Source organism: Aplysia californica, unplaced genomic scaffold, assembly GCF_000002075.1.
Source record: "Aplysia californica isolate F4 #8 unplaced genomic scaffold, AplCal3.0 scaffold00066, whole genome shotgun sequence".
NCBI classification, from domain to species: Eukaryota; Metazoa; Mollusca; class Gastropoda; order Aplysiida; family Aplysiidae; genus Aplysia; species Aplysia californica.
Genome location: NW_004797336.1, coordinates 764,391 through 786,951, shown reverse-complemented (window position 1 = coordinate 786,951; position 22,561 = coordinate 764,391). Strand labels below are relative to the sequence as shown.

General features: G+C 39.3%; 1 protein-coding gene across 7 annotated transcripts in view; it reads right to left on the bottom strand.

Annotated features, from left to right (window-relative positions):
* LOC101849356 (MAP kinase-activating death domain protein) overlaps nt 1–22,561 on the bottom strand; it is a 94,128-nt gene that overhangs the window by 41,029 nt on the left and 30,538 nt on the right. For 5 of the 7 annotated variants that reach the window (XM_035968520.1, XM_035968526.1, XM_035968521.1 and 2 more), the window contains exons 4-16: nt 20,353–20,511; nt 19,105–19,236; nt 18,453–18,566; nt 17,640–17,720; nt 10,720–10,890; nt 9,491–9,649; nt 8,791–9,118; nt 7,173–7,360; nt 3,693–3,757; nt 2,405–2,651; nt 1,807–1,912; nt 1,358–1,429; nt 508–619 (exon numbers count right to left, since the gene is read on the bottom strand). In XM_035968520.1, coding sequence (XP_035824413.1) covers nt 508–619; nt 1,358–1,429; nt 1,807–1,912; nt 2,405–2,651; nt 3,693–3,757; nt 7,173–7,360; nt 8,791–9,118; nt 9,491–9,649; nt 10,720–10,890; nt 17,640–17,720; nt 18,453–18,566; nt 19,105–19,236; nt 20,353–20,511 — 1,934 coding nt within the window. Of the gene's footprint in view, nt 1–507; nt 620–1,357; nt 1,430–1,806; nt 1,913–2,404; nt 2,652–3,692; nt 3,758–7,172; nt 7,361–8,790; nt 9,119–9,490; nt 9,650–10,719; nt 10,891–15,432; nt 15,451–17,639; nt 17,721–18,452; nt 18,567–19,104; nt 19,237–20,352; nt 20,512–22,561 lie in introns of all 7 variants that reach the window. The other 2 variants (XM_035968523.1, XM_035968524.1) reach the window with 2 other exon arrangements.

Genomic DNA, 22,561 nt, shown 5'->3' with positions numbered 1-22,561 from the left:
AGTCTCAACCTCCATTCAAACTTCCATGGAACAATTTGATTGTTTGCAAATGTAATTGAAGCCCAAATCTTTCTTGCCACATCCCCTTCCTGTAACACCTTACACTAGCACGCGGCTTTTAAAAAGCTAGGAGAAAATTTGATTCAGTCAGAGAAAACTTCATAGAAACCGTTTATATCGTACTACACACCTGTACAAATGAAAACTTCCCATTTCTTCCCTTGGATTAAAAAAAAAAGTTACAATGACACAGTCCAAGATGTCCACCTGTCTCAGACAACCACTTGTCACTTCACCAATGGGTGGCCATCTTGGACAATTTAGACTATATCTCACTCATTGAAACAAAAGCTTGTAATCTAGTAGGCAGGACCTTCTGTTCCAGTTATATGGCTCCTTTGTAGAATCCTACTATGATCAGATCCTACTCTGATCAGTAAAGGTGACCATTGATGTGTTGAAGCTTTTAACCCGCACCTGTTCACTAAATACAAGACTTCAACTGACCTGTTTGAGTTACCCTTTGCATCAACAGGTGACAGCTTCGGTTGTTCTTTCTGCTTTCTGCTTGTTGCATGTTTCACTAAACCTGATTTTTCAACCAATGCTTTACGGTTGCCTGAAAGAGAAAAAGAAAATTCTGTTGCTGTTGAGTCACAGAGAAACAAACAGACAAACGCTGATCACAAAGAGCTGGAGAATAGAGGAATAAGCCAAAATGGTAGATGGTAACTATACAGGTATGTTTTGAACTAATGTTAACATGTCATGTCACCAACACAATTGACACACATAAGGAGGATACTATCAGTGTTTTCCAACAGCAAATATGATTGCGAATTTTTTTCCCACACTGTAAAAACAAACACCTTTTTTTCAAAGAATTTTCAAAAATTGGACATTAACTGAACATTTTCAGAGCTGCTGAAATGTTCAATAACCGATGAAATGAAGATATGAAACTTTGTATTATAAAGAGAAACAAACAGACAAGAGTTACAAAATATACACTAACAAAATGTTCACCAATGCCTTCAGTTAAACAGAAAACATTTGTTGGCTTTCATACATATGGGCCGTGTAAACCATTTCTATAGCCATGTAACCCATTACAACAAGAAGGTGATCGAACTAAGTTCACCCAAAACAACAGTGGAAGCTACTCTAACAACCACCTGTCCACAACAATCACCTGTACAAATAACTACTTCCCATCTTTCCTTTATTATTAAGAAACTTGTCCTAGAGGACCACCTAAGATGACCATTTTTCTCTTTGACAATGGGGGGTCGTCTTGGACAGTCTTTACTGAATCAAATCTGGATCAATAACAACAACAATGACTGTGTCAAATCACCTAGAGGGGTAAAGGGCTTGGCAGCTGCAGCTTTAGGCTGAGGTTGAGGTGCAGCAGCTGCTTTATTGCTTCCTGAAACAACAAGAGAAGAAAAAGTATTAGCAAACTACAGTACATCACAATAACAGATTAATTATTTGGTTTTTAAAAAATAAAAAATATCCAGAACATCAATTTTTTTTTTCCAGAGCGGGTGTTTTGTGTCCCTACCAAATACAAATTAAATCATTAAGGAAGTGTGTTACTTCAACCCTGCTTGTCAGAGCCAATCCAGGCTCAGAGCGATACAACATCCAAGCAGGCATGCAGGCACACATGCACTCATGCATACACACACACACACACACACACACACACACACACACACACACACACACAACACACTAGAAAAACACCAATACCAAGAAAACATATCATATCTCGTCTCATCTTACGTTAATGAATCTTACCAAAAAGTTCTGATACTGTGTTGGTGGCAGACTGTGCCATGTCTGTGAGCTCATTGCTGATGGTGGAGATGATGGATGAGGAGGAGGACTTGTCTCCTTCAGAACCCTGAAGACAATACAGAAAGTTACGCTCAATGTTGGTATTACTGATCCCTATTGTGCATGGCCAAACCAAACCGAACTGACAGTAATAGCGATAAGAAAAGAACTACAACATGGTCTATGCGCCTTACAGCTATTTTCATCACCACAGACACTGAACATTCTCCGCTTCCCAGGAAGCATACAGTGCAAGCTGTGGATTACACACACTAACATACTACCAAACTGACAAGATTTTTCCTTTTCTAGAGCAAGGTGCCCATTTTCAAATATTGGCATTAAAACCTGCTGAAAAGTGACTGGTAAGACTCCAGACAAAACTATACATTAATGTGAAATGCCTGCAGATTAGAACCTATGGCCTTATGGTTTACAGTCATTCGTGACACCACAATGCCACCAAACTGTCTTCCATTGTCTAAAAAAACATGCCCACCAAAAGCATTGTAACCAGAACCCAAACTGAATACAATGTATCTAAAATACAACAACTCACCCGGCCCGCTTTCCTGGTAGAGGCAGATGACCCACTGGACACGCTCCCACTGGGCCGACGCAGCATGGCGGGTGACAGGTTCTTGCGGGCCATGGGTGGGGTCATGTGAGGAGGCGGGGAAGCTTTGGAAGGAGGCATGCTAGGGCGAGGGGGCGGAGTCCGGGGGGACTGGGGGGCTGCTGCGGAGCTGCGGGCAAGGTTCGGACTTCGTGAACCCACGGGTATGCTCGGGCTGGGCTCTGGGGGTCTGAGGGGGAAAGGAACAATAACAGATCAGGCTAGGATGGGCCTTGTGTAATTTGTGTGACTAGGCCTGTTAATTTCTTTTTTTCAGCTCAAGTAAGAGTTTTTCAACACTTGCAACACAAGTAGGTCACATATAAGGGCAGAAAATTGGAAGTGATACTGAAGAGTCACATACAAAGAAAAAAAAGAGGACAGATAAGGATAATAGACGTTTTGATAGAAAAGAACGGGCCAATTACATCAAAGCACCTGTACCGCCACAACTAGACCCGTGCATGTGAATAATGCAGGTATGAGTGTGTATAGGAATCTGAGATAGTGTTTGTAGGAAAGTATGTGGGTGCAAGTGTGCACACACATGCGGGTATTTTTCTGGAAGTGAGTGTAAGAGAATGACTTCAACACGCCTTTACTATAAGAAGACAACATGTTAACAAGAAAGTTGTAGCACTCAGCAGTCCATACAAAAGTGCCTTCCAAGAGTAAAGAATTTCCCTACAAACAGGTAACATACATAGTTCATGGATGTGATGAGTATTGAAACAAGGTTAATTAAAGCAAGCTTTAATTTTATTATTTTTCTATTCATATACCGTCTTTTTTTTCTTCATAAAACAGAAATGTTTTGAAATATCTATCATGTAAGAGTTGAACTGCCATCTTATCTACCTTGATTCAATAACATTGCATTCTCATAATTAATTGTATGATATTTCTTGACTGTCCACACAGTGGACTCAGTCCCGTCAAAGATGAACCATAACTCAAATTTCCTGTTTCTTTAAATCATTTTACCGAGTTGAAACTGGAGTTGAATCTTCACCAAACAATACAAGATGGACCAGTAAAGACTAGTCTTAAGATGAAAGAGAAAGAAAAAACTGGACATTTTTTCAGAATGTCCTCATCTTATTTGCCCTGACCTTATTCACCACAAACACTATCGTCATAAGACATATAATGAATATCGATAGAGGGCAAATAACATCACCTATCTAGACGTTTTCTACAGTAGAAGGAGCTCCTCTGCCATCACACTTACCCTGAATGTGCCAGAGCCTGGCTTGTGTCGATCATGTTACCAGAGTCATAGCGGAATATCGTCTCCTGGAAGGAAGAGAACAGAACAAATAACAAGGATGCTAAAACATTCTCAAAAGGCTCATGAGAGAAGACTGTTCTAGCCTTACTCTCTCATGAACACATAACTACCTCCTTTGGCCCTGAATTGCGATTTTCACATTTTTTTGCTTTTTCTTACTTTTTATGGGGTGGGGGCGAAGTTGAAATAATATCAATAAGCAATTCTCCCCACAAAAACAAAAGAAGATCCCATTTCAAAAAGTCATGTGGGATCAGCATACTTCAAATATAGACCACTGATAACCCCACTCCTTTTATATATATAAAAAAAAACAGTAGGTGTTTTACGCCTCCATCAACACAGTTTATATAATTTAAGAGGTAGACTTCTACCCTGCCTATCAGGGATACAACTTTCCTGCAGAAAGACCAATATACTTGATAAAAATTTGCCCAATATGGGAACGGAGCTCGCATCTTCTGCATGAGAAGACAAAGCACCTTATCACTACACCACAGATTCCACTGTCATATTCTTTCCATGTACCAAAACTGTAAATTGATAAATTCAGACAAGAGGTTTGTATGAAAAATCTGTCACGACTGCTACTTGAAATACATGCGATCAGTATTATTAGTATCCATCATGCGTGTGAGAATCAAAAAAACTCTCAGAGTTATTGCTAAAGAATAAGCTATACAGGTTTGAAGCGTAGGTCAGCAAAAATTCAGTCATGATCTCTGGTTCAGTCAGCCATGCCAGAGTACCCGCCAACCAACTACCATCAGCATTTAACTTTTAAAAAATCATAAAGTCCTTAATGTGCCGACCGTTGTAGTACATGTTTGTTTGTTTTAGTAAGGTTTTACGGTGCTTGCAACTGCGCAAGATCATATGAACGCCAAGGTGAGGATGTTAACAGAGAAGTCAAAACAGGGAATCAGCCTTACTCTGCTCGCCTTTCTAGCCTCAACAGCACAAAGTCTACTTCGACTATCAAGGCACTTTGGAAATAGCAGTTCACAAGAGAGTGACAAACATACAAAAGAAGTAGAGGAAAAACGACGATAGTAAGGATGAGGAAAGAAAAAGCAGCAGTTCCCCCAATGTTGTTTCAGCACAGTATGATGAGCCTGACATTGATAAATCAGCCCATTTGCAATTTTACTGAGCATAAGAACATGTTAATATCCCCCCTTTGAGAATGGCCTAAAGACTCTCCAGTCAGGAGCACTGCCCTGGGGGGGGGGGGGGGGGGGCGTGTACATGTTTCAATGAAAGTAGTAAACAAACTATAAAGAAGGTCACTATCACAGTGCAAATGAACACTGGGTGGGCTGTTTGAGTTTACATACAATATGCCAATATAAATGTATTACCTGGGCGGTAAATACTGACATATGATACAAGACGTTTAATATGATATGCCACTATAATACAGGGTGATTAAAAAAGAATACGCCAAATTCATCATATGATATTTCAAAAATGAAAAATAATAGACAACTCCAGCTTGGACACATGTGTTGTACATATCTTCAAGTTAAATTTCACGTTTTAAAAATGCTCAATGTGGCCACTACAGGCAGCATAGACAGCATCAAGCCGGTATGACAATTCCTCCTGAACGCGCCCCAGAATGTCCCGGTTCACCATGTTAATTGTAACTGTTATTTGATCTTTCATGTCATCGATATTTGGTGGAAGTGAGAGAACATAAACTTCGTCTTTAACATGCCCTCACTAGAAAAAGTCATAAATAATGAGGTCCAGAGATTTGACAGGCCAAGCGTAGAAAGCGAGGTCTTTAACACCTCTCCTGCTTATCTACTGCTGAGGCATGTTTTCATTCAGATGAGCTCGAACCCCGAGATGCCAATGGGACGGTGCTCCACTTTAGAAATGAAGTCGGTGGCCTAGTGGTTAGGCTCTCGGACTCGCAACCGTAAGGTCGTGAGTTCGAATCCCGTCAGGGGCCCGACGTTGTGTCCTTGGGAAAGGCACTTTGCACAAATTTTCCTCACTTCACCCAGGTGGAAATGGGTACCCGGCTATAGACAGTGAACGATCTTGTCAGTTTGATAGTGTTTGAGCGCGTGAAATCCGCAGCTTGCACTGTATGCTTCTGCGGAAGCTGCGGATGTTTCTGAGTGTTCTCAGATGGTCTGCTAGGGTAATGACAGCTGTAAAGCGCGTAGAGCATGCACTTGAGCATGGATATGCGCTATATAAATGCAATTATTATTATTATTATTATTATAAGTCATTCGAATCTGCTTGCAGTACACTAAATACCCAGTTTTTGTGGGAGTATGTTAAAGACAGAGTTCATTTTCCACCACTCCCAGGAAATATAGATGACGTGATAGATCGAATAACAGCTACAATCAATATGATGGAGCAAGCCATCCTGAGGCATGTTTGGGAGGAATGTATCAGCTTTATGGTGTCTGTGGAGCCGGTAATGGCCACATTGAGCACTTTTAAAACATGAAATAAAAACTTGAAGGAATATAAAACGCAGGTTCCTAAGCTAGAGTTGTCTATTGCTTTTTTAAATACTGCGTGATGATTCTGGCGTATTCGTCTTCAATCACTCTGTACATTATAAAGATTTTTAGTCTTGTGATGCGATATGTATTTTTAAGATATTTCACAATATTGTTTATTTTGTTCATTAAGTACACAGAAGCACATTAACACAAAACCATCATATAGAGCAGGGATGAAGCAAGACAGATAGATAGAAACAAAAGAGGCAAAGAAAGGAAGTAAGACCTATCATAGGCACCCTCCAACCACTCACACATTGCACAATATGAATGAAGCGGTGTTTTAAAGCACTGTGCAGAATATTGGGATGTGATGCCATAACAAATGTACCGTGAAGTACTGTGGCGTAATATATGGTTTTACATCTGACATGCTGTTGTATGCTACAGAGAATGTTTCAGAGTGTTTTAGGGTCTGCTGGGGTAATAATAGTTGTAATGCGCATAGGGCATGCTGTTGATCATGGACATGCTATAAAAATATAACAATAATTATTATTATTATTTATTATTACTATTATTAAGATAAGATACGATGAGATAATACTTTACTATCCCAGAGGGAAATTTTTCTTGGCAATACAGGACACACGCAGGTATACATAAAAAATTTAAATTATATATTACTTTCATTAAATAAAATTCAATATGAAAAGAGAAGTAAAGCTGACAATATCATTATAACTATTATTATTATCATTACTATTATTAACTTCCCTGGACACAGAATGGATTCTGAAGTGATTATTATTAATATTATTACGATTGTGATTATTATCATTATTATTATTATTATTAAATTCTCTTCACGAACAAAGAAAAACAAGGCTGTTTTGTCTTTCTTCCTACACCTCTTCACGGAGCCACCGCCTGTCTGGAGACCCACCTGCCGATCCCCGCCATCGTGGCTGTAGGAGGGGCTGGAGGAGGCGGAGGAGCTCATGTCGCTGTCCTCCTGCAGGGAGAGGGCCGAGTCGCTGTTGGTGGAGGGAGCCTCCGGCAGGTGGAGCTTGTCCGGTGGGGAGTACACTTTGGCCTCGTCCACCGCCAGGATTTGCATCTCGGGGGCAAACGCTGTTAGAGAGTTACAGGACAGGGGGGGAGGGGGACAAACGAGCTAGTCATGCTGTTATCATGCTTGCTGCTGGGTGTGCCTATGGCTTTGTGCATTTTTTTAAAACAGAAGAGTTGGTTAGAAAGGCGCCCTCTATTGTTTTGGGTTGGGTTTTTTTCAATTGCAACCCAACTGAGTTCATACAAAAACCTTCCAACATCATCCCTGACGGAATCCCCTGTTTCAAGTCCCCAGGGGAAATGAGATGGAAAAGTATGAGTGAAGAGGATAACAAGGGAGTCAAAGTGAAGTTGAAGTCATGTAAATCTAAACTTCCTGGAGCAAATAATGCTTGAATGAAATAAATCAAGGACTGTTTCCATTAATATAGACTCATGTTATGTTGTTAAACAAACTTATATAAAATAAGAAGAAATGGCCCTTTTATAATGAAGTTTATTAACGTCTAAAAGTCTGAACTTTCACAAACCTCGGGCCTGTGTCTTGGTGGGGTGCAAAAAATGCAGGAAGTCAAAATGCTTTGTTAGTGGTGTTAAAGTCGTCAAAAGGCAAACGCACAAACTGATACACGCGGCTTGTTTTGGAGATATAGATTTAAAAGTGTTTCATTTCTTAACTGAGAGAGACACACAGCGAGGGAGAGAGAGCCGAGTATGTAATAATAGTAATAGATTGCATTTATATAGTGCTTTATCCCATAGATCCCACGTATGTGAGTGTGTATGTGTGCGTGTGTGTGTGCGTATATGTGTGTGTGTCCGCATGTGTGTGTGCATGTGTGTGCGTGTGAATGTGTTTCTATTAAACAGATGTAAGTACCTAAACTATTCTCACAAAATGGTGCGCACAAACCACATAACAGCAACAAATCAGAGAGAGGGTCACAGAGCAAAACGAGTTCATCTAACTCAAGCAGCAAAATGGAGGTGTGTCGTGACTCCAAGAAATGAACCTGACCTGCCACATTTCTAAAAACTATACAGCCAATCACAATTTTCTATGACCTCTTCATTCAACAGGGGAAACATAGACCATCTACTTAGGTCATGGCCCAAAACTGTTATGAACCCAGACCTGACGTTTCCTTTGTATGTATGATATACTTTTTACAATTCGTATGCCTTTGTGTAAGGCTTTCTAAGACATGTCAAAAATATTACGGTCATGTGCGGTCAAAAAAATAATTCTACAGCCAAATTCAGATTTTAAAATATCTCAATAGCCCCTACAGTAAGATTTCAGCAGTAAAATATAACCAAAAACAAGTATTCGTGAAGTAGACAATTTTTTACAATCCACATGCTGTTAAAGAAAGACAAGTTATCTCAAGTGATTTCCTATAGTTTTAAGAAGTGTAGTCATCCGATTCCTGAGGAGGTTAGAGAAATACGTGGAACAAGCTTCTATTACCAATTTCCCAGCTACTTACAAGGTGTTTCTCCTCGGATATCACTGTTGAACAAATCCGAGACAAAATCGCTGAGCGAGGAGTAGGACGAGCTGGTACTCTCCGCCCCATCACTGTCGCTGCCGCTCTCGTCAGTCGGGTTGTCGTCGCTGTGCACCTCCGACACCGACGTGATGGCCGCCCCGAGGGAAGACGCATTGTCGTAGACGTGGAACTCCACCGGCTGCAGCTGCTGAGCGTACCACTTGGGCTTGTCGCCGATGAGGCTCGGGTCGTAAACGGCCGTCTGGACACGCTGGTACACCAGGTTGGTTGGGCACAGTGACCACTCGGACAGGTACTCCACAGCCTGACCAGAAAGTCAGTCACTCAGTAAGTGTAAATGTCTAACTAAACTCTCATCACAGTATGGTAATAAGGCATCATGTTACTTCTTTAATGACAAAGCCCCCTTTTCCTGAAGCCTGCCAAAATGAGGAAAATGTATACTGGTGTGACGCGTACTGCAAACTTCAAAGACAGCAGATCTTCTCTAGGAAGAAGACTAGAAATAGTAAGGTAAAGCCTGCCGACATATCATGGAGCATCGTGATTCTACAGTTTCCTATTCTCGTAAGACATAGTTACAACCCTACTATGATCCTTACAACAGTAACCCTGGGTGTTACACACTAGGTCAAGTAGGGGGGGCTATATATTTTACTTTTACCAAAAGACTCACCTGAGTGCGGGCAAGTTTGGCAGTGAACAATGTCCTCTCGCTGCGAGACTTGAGAAAGCTGTACAGCTGGAAGGCTACCACAGGCCTTGGGTACAGGCGCAGCGTGCGAGTGTGCTCCGTGAAGTTGCCCAGTGTGTTGGGAGAGTTGAAAAATCGCACCTGGACAATGGTAGGGAAAGTGGTCAATCCAGTTTTTTGCCTCAGCTGCATTCATGAGTAATAACATGACAAACGACAGTTTACACTACTGTACCTGTGAGAATATCAGAGCACCTGCTTAGCTATGTGGAACTGCAATTTTACAACATTTTGGTGTGAAGGCCTGAGTGGTTGGCTGGTGCTCTGGTGTAGTTTTTTCCTTTCCAATCAAATATCTATTGTACTTATCTTTCCTATTTCTTTTCTATGTATGTTTTCCTCTAGTAACACCTCTAATCTTTGGAACTTATTTTACCCGATTGTGTTGCAATTGCTATAAAACTCTTGAAGGCTTGTTTCAGTTTTGTTCTTTAACGAGTTTTACGTCCTACTAGATGATGACAGATTTTTGAAAAGGCAAGCCCTATGCTGACTAGACTGACCTTCAGTAGACACAACAGCATAAAGGAGCACTGGACAGAAGAAAGAGTTGTCGCCTTTGCACCAGAGAAATGGTTCTGTATGAGTGGCATCTCACTAGCAGGTAGGTTTATGCAAAGCTAGTCTCCCCCCCCCGGGTCAAAAGCCGACTCATTAAAAAAAATGTTTTATAGTAGAAGGTTTTACGGAGCTCGCAACTGCATAAAGCCGACTCAGGATGATGAAAACAAAGACAATGGATAAGATAAAACAAAGACGAGAGAGACAATACACTGTTTCAAAGGCATGTACCAACTGTATACCAAGTTCCTTCTTCCGCTAAAAAAATATATTTTTAAAATGCTGAAGAACTGCAGAAAGAAAAATTTGTCACTGATTGAATTTACATTATACATCCAGCATGTAATGAAAGACTTTTGCAATTCAGTTTCTACTCCCCCTCCACACCTTCATCAAGAAATCAGGGAACTTGTTCCTACATCTAACAAATTTAGCCAGAAGTCAAAAGTTATCAGGCTGTACTCAGGAAGTCACTTTGAATCAGATTTCCACGGTCTGACACTGTTAGATGAGGAAAAATTTTTAAACACCCTTGACTTCTCAAAGGTTTCAGCAACAGAACCTGAAAGAGATCAGCACTAATCACTCACCATCGCCACCCGAGTGGCCACATCTACAGAGTCGACATCGTTGCCGTAGATAAGAGGATTGAAGCCCGTCTGTGATGTGAAGCTGTCGCGACGCTGCCATAGTTCGGGGTTCTGTGCAAGAGCATCCAGGTTTTTGATTGGCTGAGGTGTCATGCTCATGCTAGCAAGAGCCTTTACCCACAGCGGGTGCGTGCATTGTGCACAAGTGGAAAGTGCCCGTCCGCGATTAATGGTAGGCAGGAAGTTAAAAGAAAAGGGAAAAAGGGGCAGGGTGGTGAAGGCAAAATGGAAAGTTAGTGCAAAGCAACCAATACCCAAGTCAAATCATGCAAATTAATAAGGCAAAAAAAGAAAAGTTAAAATATAAGGTTCAACAGAGAATAATATAAAACTGTAGCAATGTTCGTGGCAGTCTTGTGTCACACCACAAGAAGGTATCAACATGGCAAATGAGGAATCCCCCCCCAAAAAACCCTCAACAGCCCTCTTCTCTAGACTTCTATAAGACTCCTATATTCTCCAGCTATTTACAACAAGAACAGTCTTCTCTTTAAATCATTATAACCTTGTAGGTACACGAAACCCAAGACTTTTGTTTCCTTTTATTTTTCCTTTCTTTGTGTAAAGAATCAACAGAAGAAAGAAAACATTCTGGCAAAAAGCAAAAGCAAATAATCTTTTTTTAATTTAAAAATATTACAATACCTCATATAACAGGTCAAATCTCAAGTCCAAATTCCCAATTTCTATCAACTTAAGATGATTTTGAGTACTACAAGTGTTTGAAAAAAAATTTCTCCCACTTCTATTTCCTTTCTCAATCACAAAAATCTCAAACATGCTGGAGTCTGTACTGTAAACCACCTAAAAATGTACTACTCTGCCCGGCACTTCCTCATAAACACTTTTAAACCTGGCAGATAATAAATTGTTAACTTTTAAGAGTTTGAAGAAAAAAAAAACATTTACAGAAACTATGACAATCATTTTTTTTTCCAGGAAGGAAAACAAAATTTGCGGATTTCAGAAACAAAATTAAAATTCCACTTGTTCCAAAAACTGTGTAGAATAGAGAAATGATAAGTGCAAAAATAAAAAATGTGTATTTTTTTTTTACAAGGAGATTTTATTCTAAAATAAATGGTCAGCAGTAAGCCTTCTAAATTTTGAAAATTTTGATAGACGTCTGATGTTTGAATGCTTTACAAGTAAAGAATATCTTTGAAATAGTTAAAATGATATCATATATACGAAATTGCCAAGAGCATCAAGCACTTCATAAATGAAATCACATAAGATTCACTATTTTGCTGCACTTTGATGGTAATGCAAAATAAAACTACGATGCCAGAGGAAAAGCAAAATGCTAAAAAGTGCCACTATCAAGTTCTGGGAAACAAATTTACTAAAGCTATTGCAGCCAAGTAAAGCTTAAATGTTTGAAATCAAAAGGATGGTCTAAGCTCATAATCAATGTCCCAATTCCAAAAATAAATACATTATCGGTGAATTTTGCTAAACAAACAAAAAATTAAAAACTGAAAACATGTGTTTAAAATGTTTTTAAAGAAAAGAACCACTGGCATTTCAATATTTTATCAAGACCTTGAGAAATATGACAGTAATAGTTATAATTCCAAGTTACAAAATGTTATGTCTGCACGCCATTGATTGAGGAGTCTCAGTAAACATCAATTTGTCTCGTCAGCAGACAAGACATTTCATTGACTCATACACACCCCGTGATTAGCAAAAAAATTGCAATACTGCCAATACATTCAGTACGTGACTCTCACAGTAAATGTCAAAGCAGCAGATTTCAATCATGGCGATAACATCCTACACTTTAACCCTCTTCGCACCATAAATATTTCAGCAGGTCAGCACAGGTGAACCAAAATGGCAGAAAGCTGATGGCTTCCAGAACCAAATTATTTCAGTGTTTTCCAGAGGGTCAGGGGCGGTGGCACAGAAATTGCTTTTGCTTTTGATCTAAGTGACATACTTCAATGAAATTTCACTTATAAAGATCAAAGACGTCAGCATCTAAATCTAGAGTGGAAAGTTCTTATTTCTAAGCCAGCACTAAAGGGTGGGTGTCTCAGGCCGGTAAAAGCCAATATGGCAACATGACAGGACGGCCAGTTTAGGCCGGTATAGCTCCAAAAGGGTTAAAGGACCTGTGATACTTTTAACAACAAAAAGTCTACACATGTTTCTGAGCTTGATTCCTTAATTCCAATGACACGCACGTCACTCGCAGACTAAATGTCAGAGCAGATTTCAATCATGGGGATAAAACCGTACACTTTACAGGCCCTGTGGTATCTATAAATAAAAAACTCTACATATATTTCAGAACTTGATTCTATCACTCCAATGACACATGTCACTCTGCGGTGGGGTGGTCCGTATTTGAGATACATCTCATAGATTAGACATCACGGAGGAGAAAAAATTACCATGTATTGATAGAAACTATCATTGCACCATGACTCCCATTGTTTAATACTTTTTACCAATTATCTTTTGAGAGGATGCAGAAAAAAAACACAGGAGAGCTGGCTTCAAATTTTGTGAGTGAGAGAGGGAGAGGGATGGGGAAAGAGAGAACTTGTAAGTGAAAAGTAAAAGAAATGAATTTAGTGTTTGCATTTGCAGAATTTTAATGTCCTACTATACAAAGTCAAAATCATTTGGAGGCAAAGCATTTCGTCATTACAGCTGGCAGCAAATCAGTCAATATATCAGACTCTTCTTAAGCCATTAGAAAAACAAAAAAGTGATGATATTTGTGAGGTGGCCTGGGATAACACACACTGATTGTGTGGTGGTTAACATACTAATGCACAGCCTTTAACTGAGACACTGCTCAAAACCATACAACACCAGCTTGGTTAAAAGTGAATCCACATCATAATCATTTTTTTGCTTTGCTTTGGTCTCCATTTCATTATATGATAATTGTAATAAAGAAATGCCAAAATTTTGCAGAAATGTTCTTTTCAAGCTTTTTTTTTCAGAGGTACTCTTCAACAGATGTGACCTGAGAAATCAGTGAAAATCTGCTTCCTCCATCTCACCGAAAAAAAGAATGGAGTTTGAGGAAGTTGTAGCAGTTTTCAATCTTAAAATTGTTTCATTGTATCCGGACACCACACATATGAGAAAATGAGTTTTTTTGATCGAGCAACTGGTCAGACTGGTCAGCCTAATTGTATTCTAGCATTCGGAAAGGAAGAAACAAAACAATATTTTTTTTGAATATTAGAAACTTTTGAAGTACTTATCAGGCAACCACCTAGATACATGCTGTTAGATTAGTCAGTCTAACTCTAGAAAGAGATTCAAAAAAGATATTATGACCTGCCACTAAAAAAGCTATTGAGTGTTAACAGATATTTTAGGGAAGAGGGGCCATCCAAAAGGCCCGAGGCTGGGCTTTTCATACAGACATTCTTTAAAAATTATACTTCTTTCCCTGTAAATGAACTTTTGTAGACATCACAGAACAAAAACACAAAATACTGTAGATTATCAGTGAGTACCATCAATCATCAGTTACACTACAGCAAGTGCTTAAGGAAAATTGAAAAAAAAACCCCAAAAAACAGTAGCTTTTGGTCATATTGACAGAGATCTGTGATCTAACTAGATCACATCATTGGAAGAGTTTTATCAGCAAAAAATCTACTCAGAATCAAAGCACGTAGATTGCGAAAGTAAAGATAATTACTTCACCTGAAAGGGCAAAGAATATCAAAATACATGGAGCTGGGTAAATTTCCCTTTCGGAGCATCTCACTCAACCTAGAAGTCACAATGTTTCCCTCAACAGAGGGAAATTAACAATGTGTCTGAATATCAAATCTTTTCCAACGATAAAAGAATCTCCATGATAGTGTCATAATTAATTATAGAACAGACTTGAGAATGTTGCTAGCATAACTGTGGAGGATACATTCGAAAAAAACAGACACATGTTCACTTACATAAGGAAACCATTATACCAGCTTGAACTCATTCTACCAAAACCAATGCTCCTACACAAGTGGGCTGTGGCTTAACCTTTAGAGCCCGTAGCACCGGTACACCAGTGGCTCACTTTGGCAACAATAATCCATAGCACAAGTTTACCGTCGTGAGGAAAAAATGCTGATTTTTCAGGAAGAAGGCTGTAATTTCCGAACAATCAGAACACTAGATTCTGTCAACATGCTAATATGGGATACCAACATGTTCGCACCCTTTCACACATGTTTTGATCAAGTTCAGAGCTGGGTTTTTTCACGGTGAAGGACTGTCTCCCTGAACCCTGGTAACTTGGGATGCCAGAATTTAGACTAAATTAGGATCAGGAGCCCAGGGCTCAACGGGTTCAGGGTGTGCTCAGATACAAGAATCTAATGGGTCAGCAAATCAGTAATTCAGATTGTGTTTTCATTTATTCACCTTTCAACATATTAAGAAGTAAGGTCTGAGATCTATTTTTTTAAAAACATTCAGGTGGGTCTTGTGTAGTGAATTTTGAGAACCCATGCCTTAAAAGATGCGCACATGAACACCTCGGCAAACAACAGTAAGTAAAGAAATTTGGAAAACTTTGAGCAAATCATGAAGACTAAAAGAGTTAATCCCAAGCCTTTCACATGACAAGTTTGCTTCCCATTCTACAGGGTTAGAAAAGGTTCCACAAAAAAATCCATCATTTACCTTGTGCTCACAAACTTTCTGAAGTTGGAAACAACATAAAAACAAGTTGAGAAATTAAAGTTAATGGGCATAAAATGCATATAAATACCTGAACACAACAAACACAAAACACATAAGCATTCACATATATGCTTGAACACAAACACTGTCTGATAAGCAGCACCAACTCAATAAAAACAATCTATATTTTAGCTGAAAAAAAATTCTTCTAACAGTTCAAGTGAAAGTGACTTCCTCATCAGAAATATTGTAGACGTGTCAAGGATTAAGGTGCAAAAGCAAACACATCTCATCACAAAAAAGTTAGAGAAAATTGTAACATGGAAAAGAAAAAGGAACAGACAGCACAAGAATGTAAACTAACCATCTGCTCCAGAAGAACAGTTAGTGTAAAAACTACATGGTTGCGTTTAAGCATAAGGGGGCTATCCCGAAAAATGCAGTTGTGAGAAAATCGAGGGTAAAATTTTTGCCCCTTGTTCAGTTTCTATGAAAGTCAAGGAGAGTTTTCTCTATCATCAAACAAATATACACACCAATGAAATCAGACTTCTCCTATACGTAGAACAATGCCCACTTTTGGTGAAGGTCAAGATTTCTGGAAACCCCCAAAATCAGGGACAGCCCGCTTGTCTTTAAAAGCCACCGCATAATGCAATAAGTATTCATCTATCGGTTGAAACGTGTTACATGGAAGCTTGCGCCGCAGGATGAAATTTAAAAAATTCAAAGAACAGGTGCAAAGTCTGTGTATCCGAACACAGTTACAGTACAGCACATATGAAAAATGTGCAACTTCTTGGTAACTTCCAAGATTTTCAACAACGACAGCAACATGAGGAGATAAATGCAGTTGAGTAGAAATGTAAATCAACATATCTATCTACAAAAAAGACGCACAAGAAAAGTTGTTGAGAAGTGGAAAATGACAGAAAGAGAGATACAAGGCTATAAACTATCACTTCAATTTCAGTCTGTACAGAGTGATTCAAAATTACTTTAACTTTCTATGACACATACATTATTTTATTTCTAACCTCAACCAGTATATTGTTATTGATTATTACAAACAATAACATTCTGCCACTCAATTTCTAGGGGGAAAAAACCCCAAAGCAGCATTGTACAAAAACATTCTTAAAAAAAAAATAGCTAAGCTAGTAATATGTGCAAAGCGCAGTGCTAGATGTGAGTGAAATCTCAAAACTTTTCAAATTCATGTATACACAAGTGTGTGTGTATGTGTGTGTGTCTGTGTGCGTGTGCACATGAGTGTGTGTGTGTGTGTGTGTGTGAGTGAGTGTGCGTATGTGAGTGAGTGTGCGTATGTGTGTGTTCAAGTATGTGTACGTGTTGGTGTGTGTGCGACTTGTTGAATAACAATATCGAGCATGTTATTATAACAGACCAGTAATATTTCAGAGATTTGAGTTCTATAGGTTCCCCCTTCCTCCCCCCAACACACACACACACACACACACACACACACACACACACACACACACACACACACACACACACACACACACATATATACATACACAAATACAATAACTTCCGAAATCATAAACTAGCTAAAGACCTTAAACTGAAAAACTTATTTGAGCAAAAAAACATTCAACCCTTTACCAACTCTGCCTTAGATGCTCTGCAAGACAGTTCACTAGAAACAGGAAATCATTTCTTGTCAGTTTCTAAGTGTTTGAGTGCTTAATAAGCTGCTTGCACTGCATGCTTCCAGGGAAGACAAGAATGCTTCAGTGTTCTTGGGTCTGCCAGGGTACTAATATAGATTGTAAAGAGCACAGACCATGCTGAAGAAGGGGGATATGCGCTATACAAATCATGCTATTTTATTATTTTCATTATCATTTATCAACCGAGTAATGGGTTTTTTAAAAAAAACAAATACGGATTTTAAGACAAGCACTACCACACGATATTAATTGGCTATGTGATTGTAAAAAGGACAACAAACAGAAATATTCTGGCAGTTGAAAGGAAGTGCGACCTACCAACTTTCAATCATCTTCTCGTGAAATCTATCAGGAGCTGGTTACAACCCATAATAGTTTTCACAGTACTGTCACACACATGTTTAAATAGGACTCAAATTGTGACACAAAGACAAGAAGTAAGGAATATTAGAGAGCTACGACATCCACATATATGTGAAAAAGCATCACCCCTAAACATTCTACGCTCACCTGTTTCAGATGCGTCTTGAGAGCTGTCCCTTCTGGTTCGGGTAGGGGAGGTAACGTCTCAGCAGCGGGCGGGGCAATGATCTGGAGGAAACAACAAACAAAAAATTCCTGACATTCCTGAACAGACTCCACTGATCATACAAGAAAACCTGAGTTTTTTAAATGTGACATTTCCCAGAGGTAAGTGTTCGTGTCTTACAAAAAGAAGAGGACATTGTGACATCAGCACTGCCGTAAGCTGACAAAACGCCTTTTATCAATTTTGACTCCAAATTTTTTCATTCACTAAATCAATAGCCTGATCAATTACCCTACTTGTGCGAAAAAATCAAAGTGAAACTATGACTAGTTCTTGAATAAATCAAAAATTCAAATTTTGGAAACACTCCATTTTTAAATGGTTATGCTGACAAAAAAACAACAACTCTTTTTCTCTAAACTGCTGTGAATTTTTAAAAAGGCATATGTCAGCTTATGGAAGAGCAGCTAATAACAGATAGTTGACACCTCTAAATACAGTTAAATCTGCTCAAATAGCCAGCTGTCCAAGACAATTACCTGTACAAACACCCACTTTTCACTTACTCTTATCGCATTTTTTTTTTTAACATTATAATGATACTGTCAAAGACATTCACCAGTCAAAAGGCATTAAATTTACTTGACAATGTACGAATAAAAAGCCAGAACCTACAAAGACCTGAACTAAATTCCAACTGGCAAATGATTCAACTTTTTTTAACAATATCAAAACACGTACCCTCCGTCCCCCCCACCTACAAACACACACACAAACGCAAACACACAATATACCTTGTTTCCATCCAAGTCTACCAGCCAGATGTCGTCAGGCAGAGGGAAATCTTTCTTGTAGCCAAAGAAACTGGCTGGGACCCCAATTAGGTACGGAGTGGGTGCCAGAAGTAACTGCAAGTACAAGTACGCAGTAGGGCAGCATAAATGTAAAGAAAAACGTTACATACAGGAGGATGGACAGCATAAAAATTCCAATAACGACGAAGAAGAGAGCAATTTTTGAAATTCATTGTTCACTTTCATGCAACATTTGAGATTCTCCAAACACACTTTCCTAGTTCCTACCCTGCAAATAAGTTACAAAAATGAGACAAGAAACAAAATACGAAAATCAAGAGTTCTCAATTTGAGCGCTATTTCAAAGCCTCTCACAAGTAATTTGAAGTAAGTCTTACATCTTAAATGCACACCATTATACAAACCAGACAGCAGTGCACTTGTTATAATAGCCAAGGGAACAAGATAAATCTTTATTATAAAAAAACAAAAACAATAAACAGTAAAGTACAATATTTTCAAAAACATGAGAGCAAGGACATGGTGGGCTGGATAAAAATGTTGGTTAGGAAACAATGACGCGCAGGCCGAAGGGCTCGAACCCAGATGGGCGCTGGATCGGAAAAGTAAAAGTAAAGAAGCAATGACGCACCTGTTCTGCAGATGCCATGCAGGTGGGCAGGAGTGGGATGACCGGGAACATGTACTCCAGAGGGTACAGCATGGACACAAAGGCCATCACAGACATGGACAGGGCATTGTAGTCACGCGACTGCAGGATCACCTACACAAAGACAGGACATATGGAAAGAGGATGAGAAAAGAAGTGATGACGTTTTAACATTTTATACATTATACTTCATCTCCATCTCCCCCCCCCCTCCTGTGAGAAAACAGAGAGAGACAATAAATTATATACAACCCCCTCCCTCCCCCACATGAAGGTATGATAAATAAAGAGATACACAACAATCAATAATAATAAACAACATATTTTTATATGGATTTTTAAAAAACACATTTTGGACAAAGTAATGTTCCTGTAAAGTCAATTCTCAATTCAATTTTTTCCGTTGTTCTTTAAAAATACATTTCTTTCAAATCCAGTCTCAACCACTTGTAAAAGAATTCAAAACTGCTGTCTAGATATATCTTTATCACCGTTTGTTTCCTGTCAATTTACAGAGTCAATTTGTACCAAATACTTTCACCAGCACTCCTATTAACGATGCTACAGCCTTTTCAACACCCAAACATTACATTTTCATCTTACATGCAACCCATTATGATGTCGCCCTGCCACAATCTGTTCTTTTTTTGTGTGTGTGTGTGTGTGTGTGTGTGTGTGTGTGTGAGTGTGTGTGTGTGTCCCTTTCCTCTTTTCACCCTTTTCAAGCAGATATTCATCCCCTCTCCCATCTATCTGGATGTCCCTGTGTACTGCAACATAACACAACATGTACGAAAATTAACCCCCAAAAAAAGGTAATACATAAAAAGTGATGGGCACACAACGGAATACAAATATTTACTGTTTTAAAAGCAGGTAGCCCTTGCCATACCCTACGATAATGTATGCATAACCAGGACCAATTGTCACAATAAACAGTTACATGTTCACAGCACTCATATGATCTTATGCAGTTGCGAACACCGTAAAACTTTTATCAAAGTGAAAACCGAGATGCGAACTGGCTATTAAGAAAAATTAAGAACGTTTCGGCGGCAAGGAAAGATACGTGTAGGAACTCAAAATTTACAGATCATAATAATAATATTGTCTAATACACATGTGGGCACATTGATTCGAAGCTTTTTTTATATAAAGTGTGATATGTGTATTGTGTACGGGTTTACAGATTTATCCAGAAAATCAGCATCTCTGTAGTGTTGCACCCACCTTATGCTCCAACATAATGGCTGTCAGGGCTTTGAGACAGGTCTCCACCCCAAGCAGCTCCAGAGGCAGGTGAAGAGGGAAGTCCACCAGACTGAACCGCGTGTTGTCTGGCAGGGCAAACATCAATGGAGGCTGCAGCTCTTTCGGTAGAACATGCACCTGAGGGCAACAGGAACACAGACAGTAAGTCGATAAGTCGAGGGCCAGAGGCTTATTTTACCCCTGATTCAGTACAACAATAGCAGTATTCAAGAAGCCAAATGTCAAAGGCAACATCTGCGTCTAATAGGTGACAAAGGGCAGTCAAATCAGAGTGCCACAGATAGCAGAAGCGGCTGCCAGAGACCTGTGAAACAATAATGTTTCAGAATTTCAGCATAGGACCAGGATGGGGAGCTTTTTATTCACTTTTACTCAAATTATGTAGACCCACTTTATCCATCCTGAAACAGGTTTTTAAAGCATTTAAAAAAAATTAAAATAAACAGCCTCCTGTGATGAAAAGGGAAATGATTGCTTTGCTGTGTATCCCCTTTGATATAATTTAGATCATTTAACAAGTGGGCAAATTGAATCCTGCTTGTCAGGGCCAACCCCAGCTGTGCAGTCTATATATTCCCCAGCATCAAGACGTCGACACTCGATAAAATATCATCCCTACGTGGGAAACAAGCTCACAGATCTCTTGCAGGCAAAGCAAACTCCCTATCCTTCTCTCTACAGATGTTGGCCAAATACAGAAGAAGCATTTTAGAATTTTCAAGACAGAAAACCAGGAGGCTATCACGAGCAATTTAATCACAGGGGGTAAGAAAACCACTCCTAAAAGACAAGAGAATGTACTCAAAACAACTCAAAGGAAACTGAGGAAAACAGGAAGTCATTGCCCTCTAAAACATCCCCATCAAATTCATCATTTTGAGCAGGGAATGCATGACCTAAATCCATAATGCAATAACTGTTATTATAACAGTAGACACATAAATCAAACACGCTTGGAAGATGCATTATGTGAGAGCACCACTTGGAAAGAGCGACAATCAGCAGAAGGCACACTTTTAGCAAAAGGTTTTATCCTGCATAAATGACAACAGGTTGTAGAACTAGTTAAAAATAATTCATGCTTTCTTCTTTCAAGATCTGCCATGGAAATTCAAACATTAGCCGTTGTCTCACTTTGACGTCGGTTGCACCAACATCGTGCTAATGAAACTTGGGTTAAGCTAAAAAAAAAAGGTATATCCATTGTATAGTTCTTAGAAACCTTTGCAAAAATGCCAGGCAGTAAATATTTTTGTTGCGAAAACTGGGGAAAACACACTGCTCAAACTTTCAATAGGAGAATCATTGGAGTCTATATTATCCTATTGTATCAGACGTACACTTGCTGGCGTCCTAAAATCAACAGTTTGTTTGAGTAAAGAGAAGCACGTGGACACAATGACGGTCATTTAGTGCTGGGAAAAAGGTAAGACAGAAAGACAAAAACAACTGAGGGAAAGTAAAGAAGTAGGAACTACCAGTCATGGCGCCCTCTAATCGCCCGCATTATGTCAATAGAAACAAGAAGAAAGATCACAAGTAGACACTGCTTACCAGCAGATGCACGTGTATGACATTCAGTGCTACTGTACATTGTATCAGTCTTCTTTTCTTACTCCTTCCATCTTCCCTGCAGCATTCCTTCTTTCTCGCTCCAATCGCCCTTCTACTTCACCCCAACGATCAGTCCCAGTGTTCCGCCTTCGAATTGATCTATCCATGTCTAAAAAGTCAATTCAAACGCATATGCGCGCGCGAACGCACGCATACACACACACACACACACACACACACACACACACACACAGCGCACGCACAAGCACGCCCGCCCGCACACAAATATACAATAAATATGCATAAATGTTCAGATGGATACGTATGGCTTTCTATATTACTGTACACTGAATCTGCGTTCTTTTCTTATTTTTTTCCTTCTTCTTCACTCCAACCATTGGTTCAAGTGTTCTCAGGTTCTGCATTCGAATTGATCTACCTAAGTCTACAAAGCCCAGGTCAAACTCATACACACCACCCCAACCCATCACCTTTCTACACACACACACACACACATGCACACACACATGCACACACACACAAACACACACACACACACACACACACACACACAGCACGCACACATACACACATATGCTTTTATTTATATATA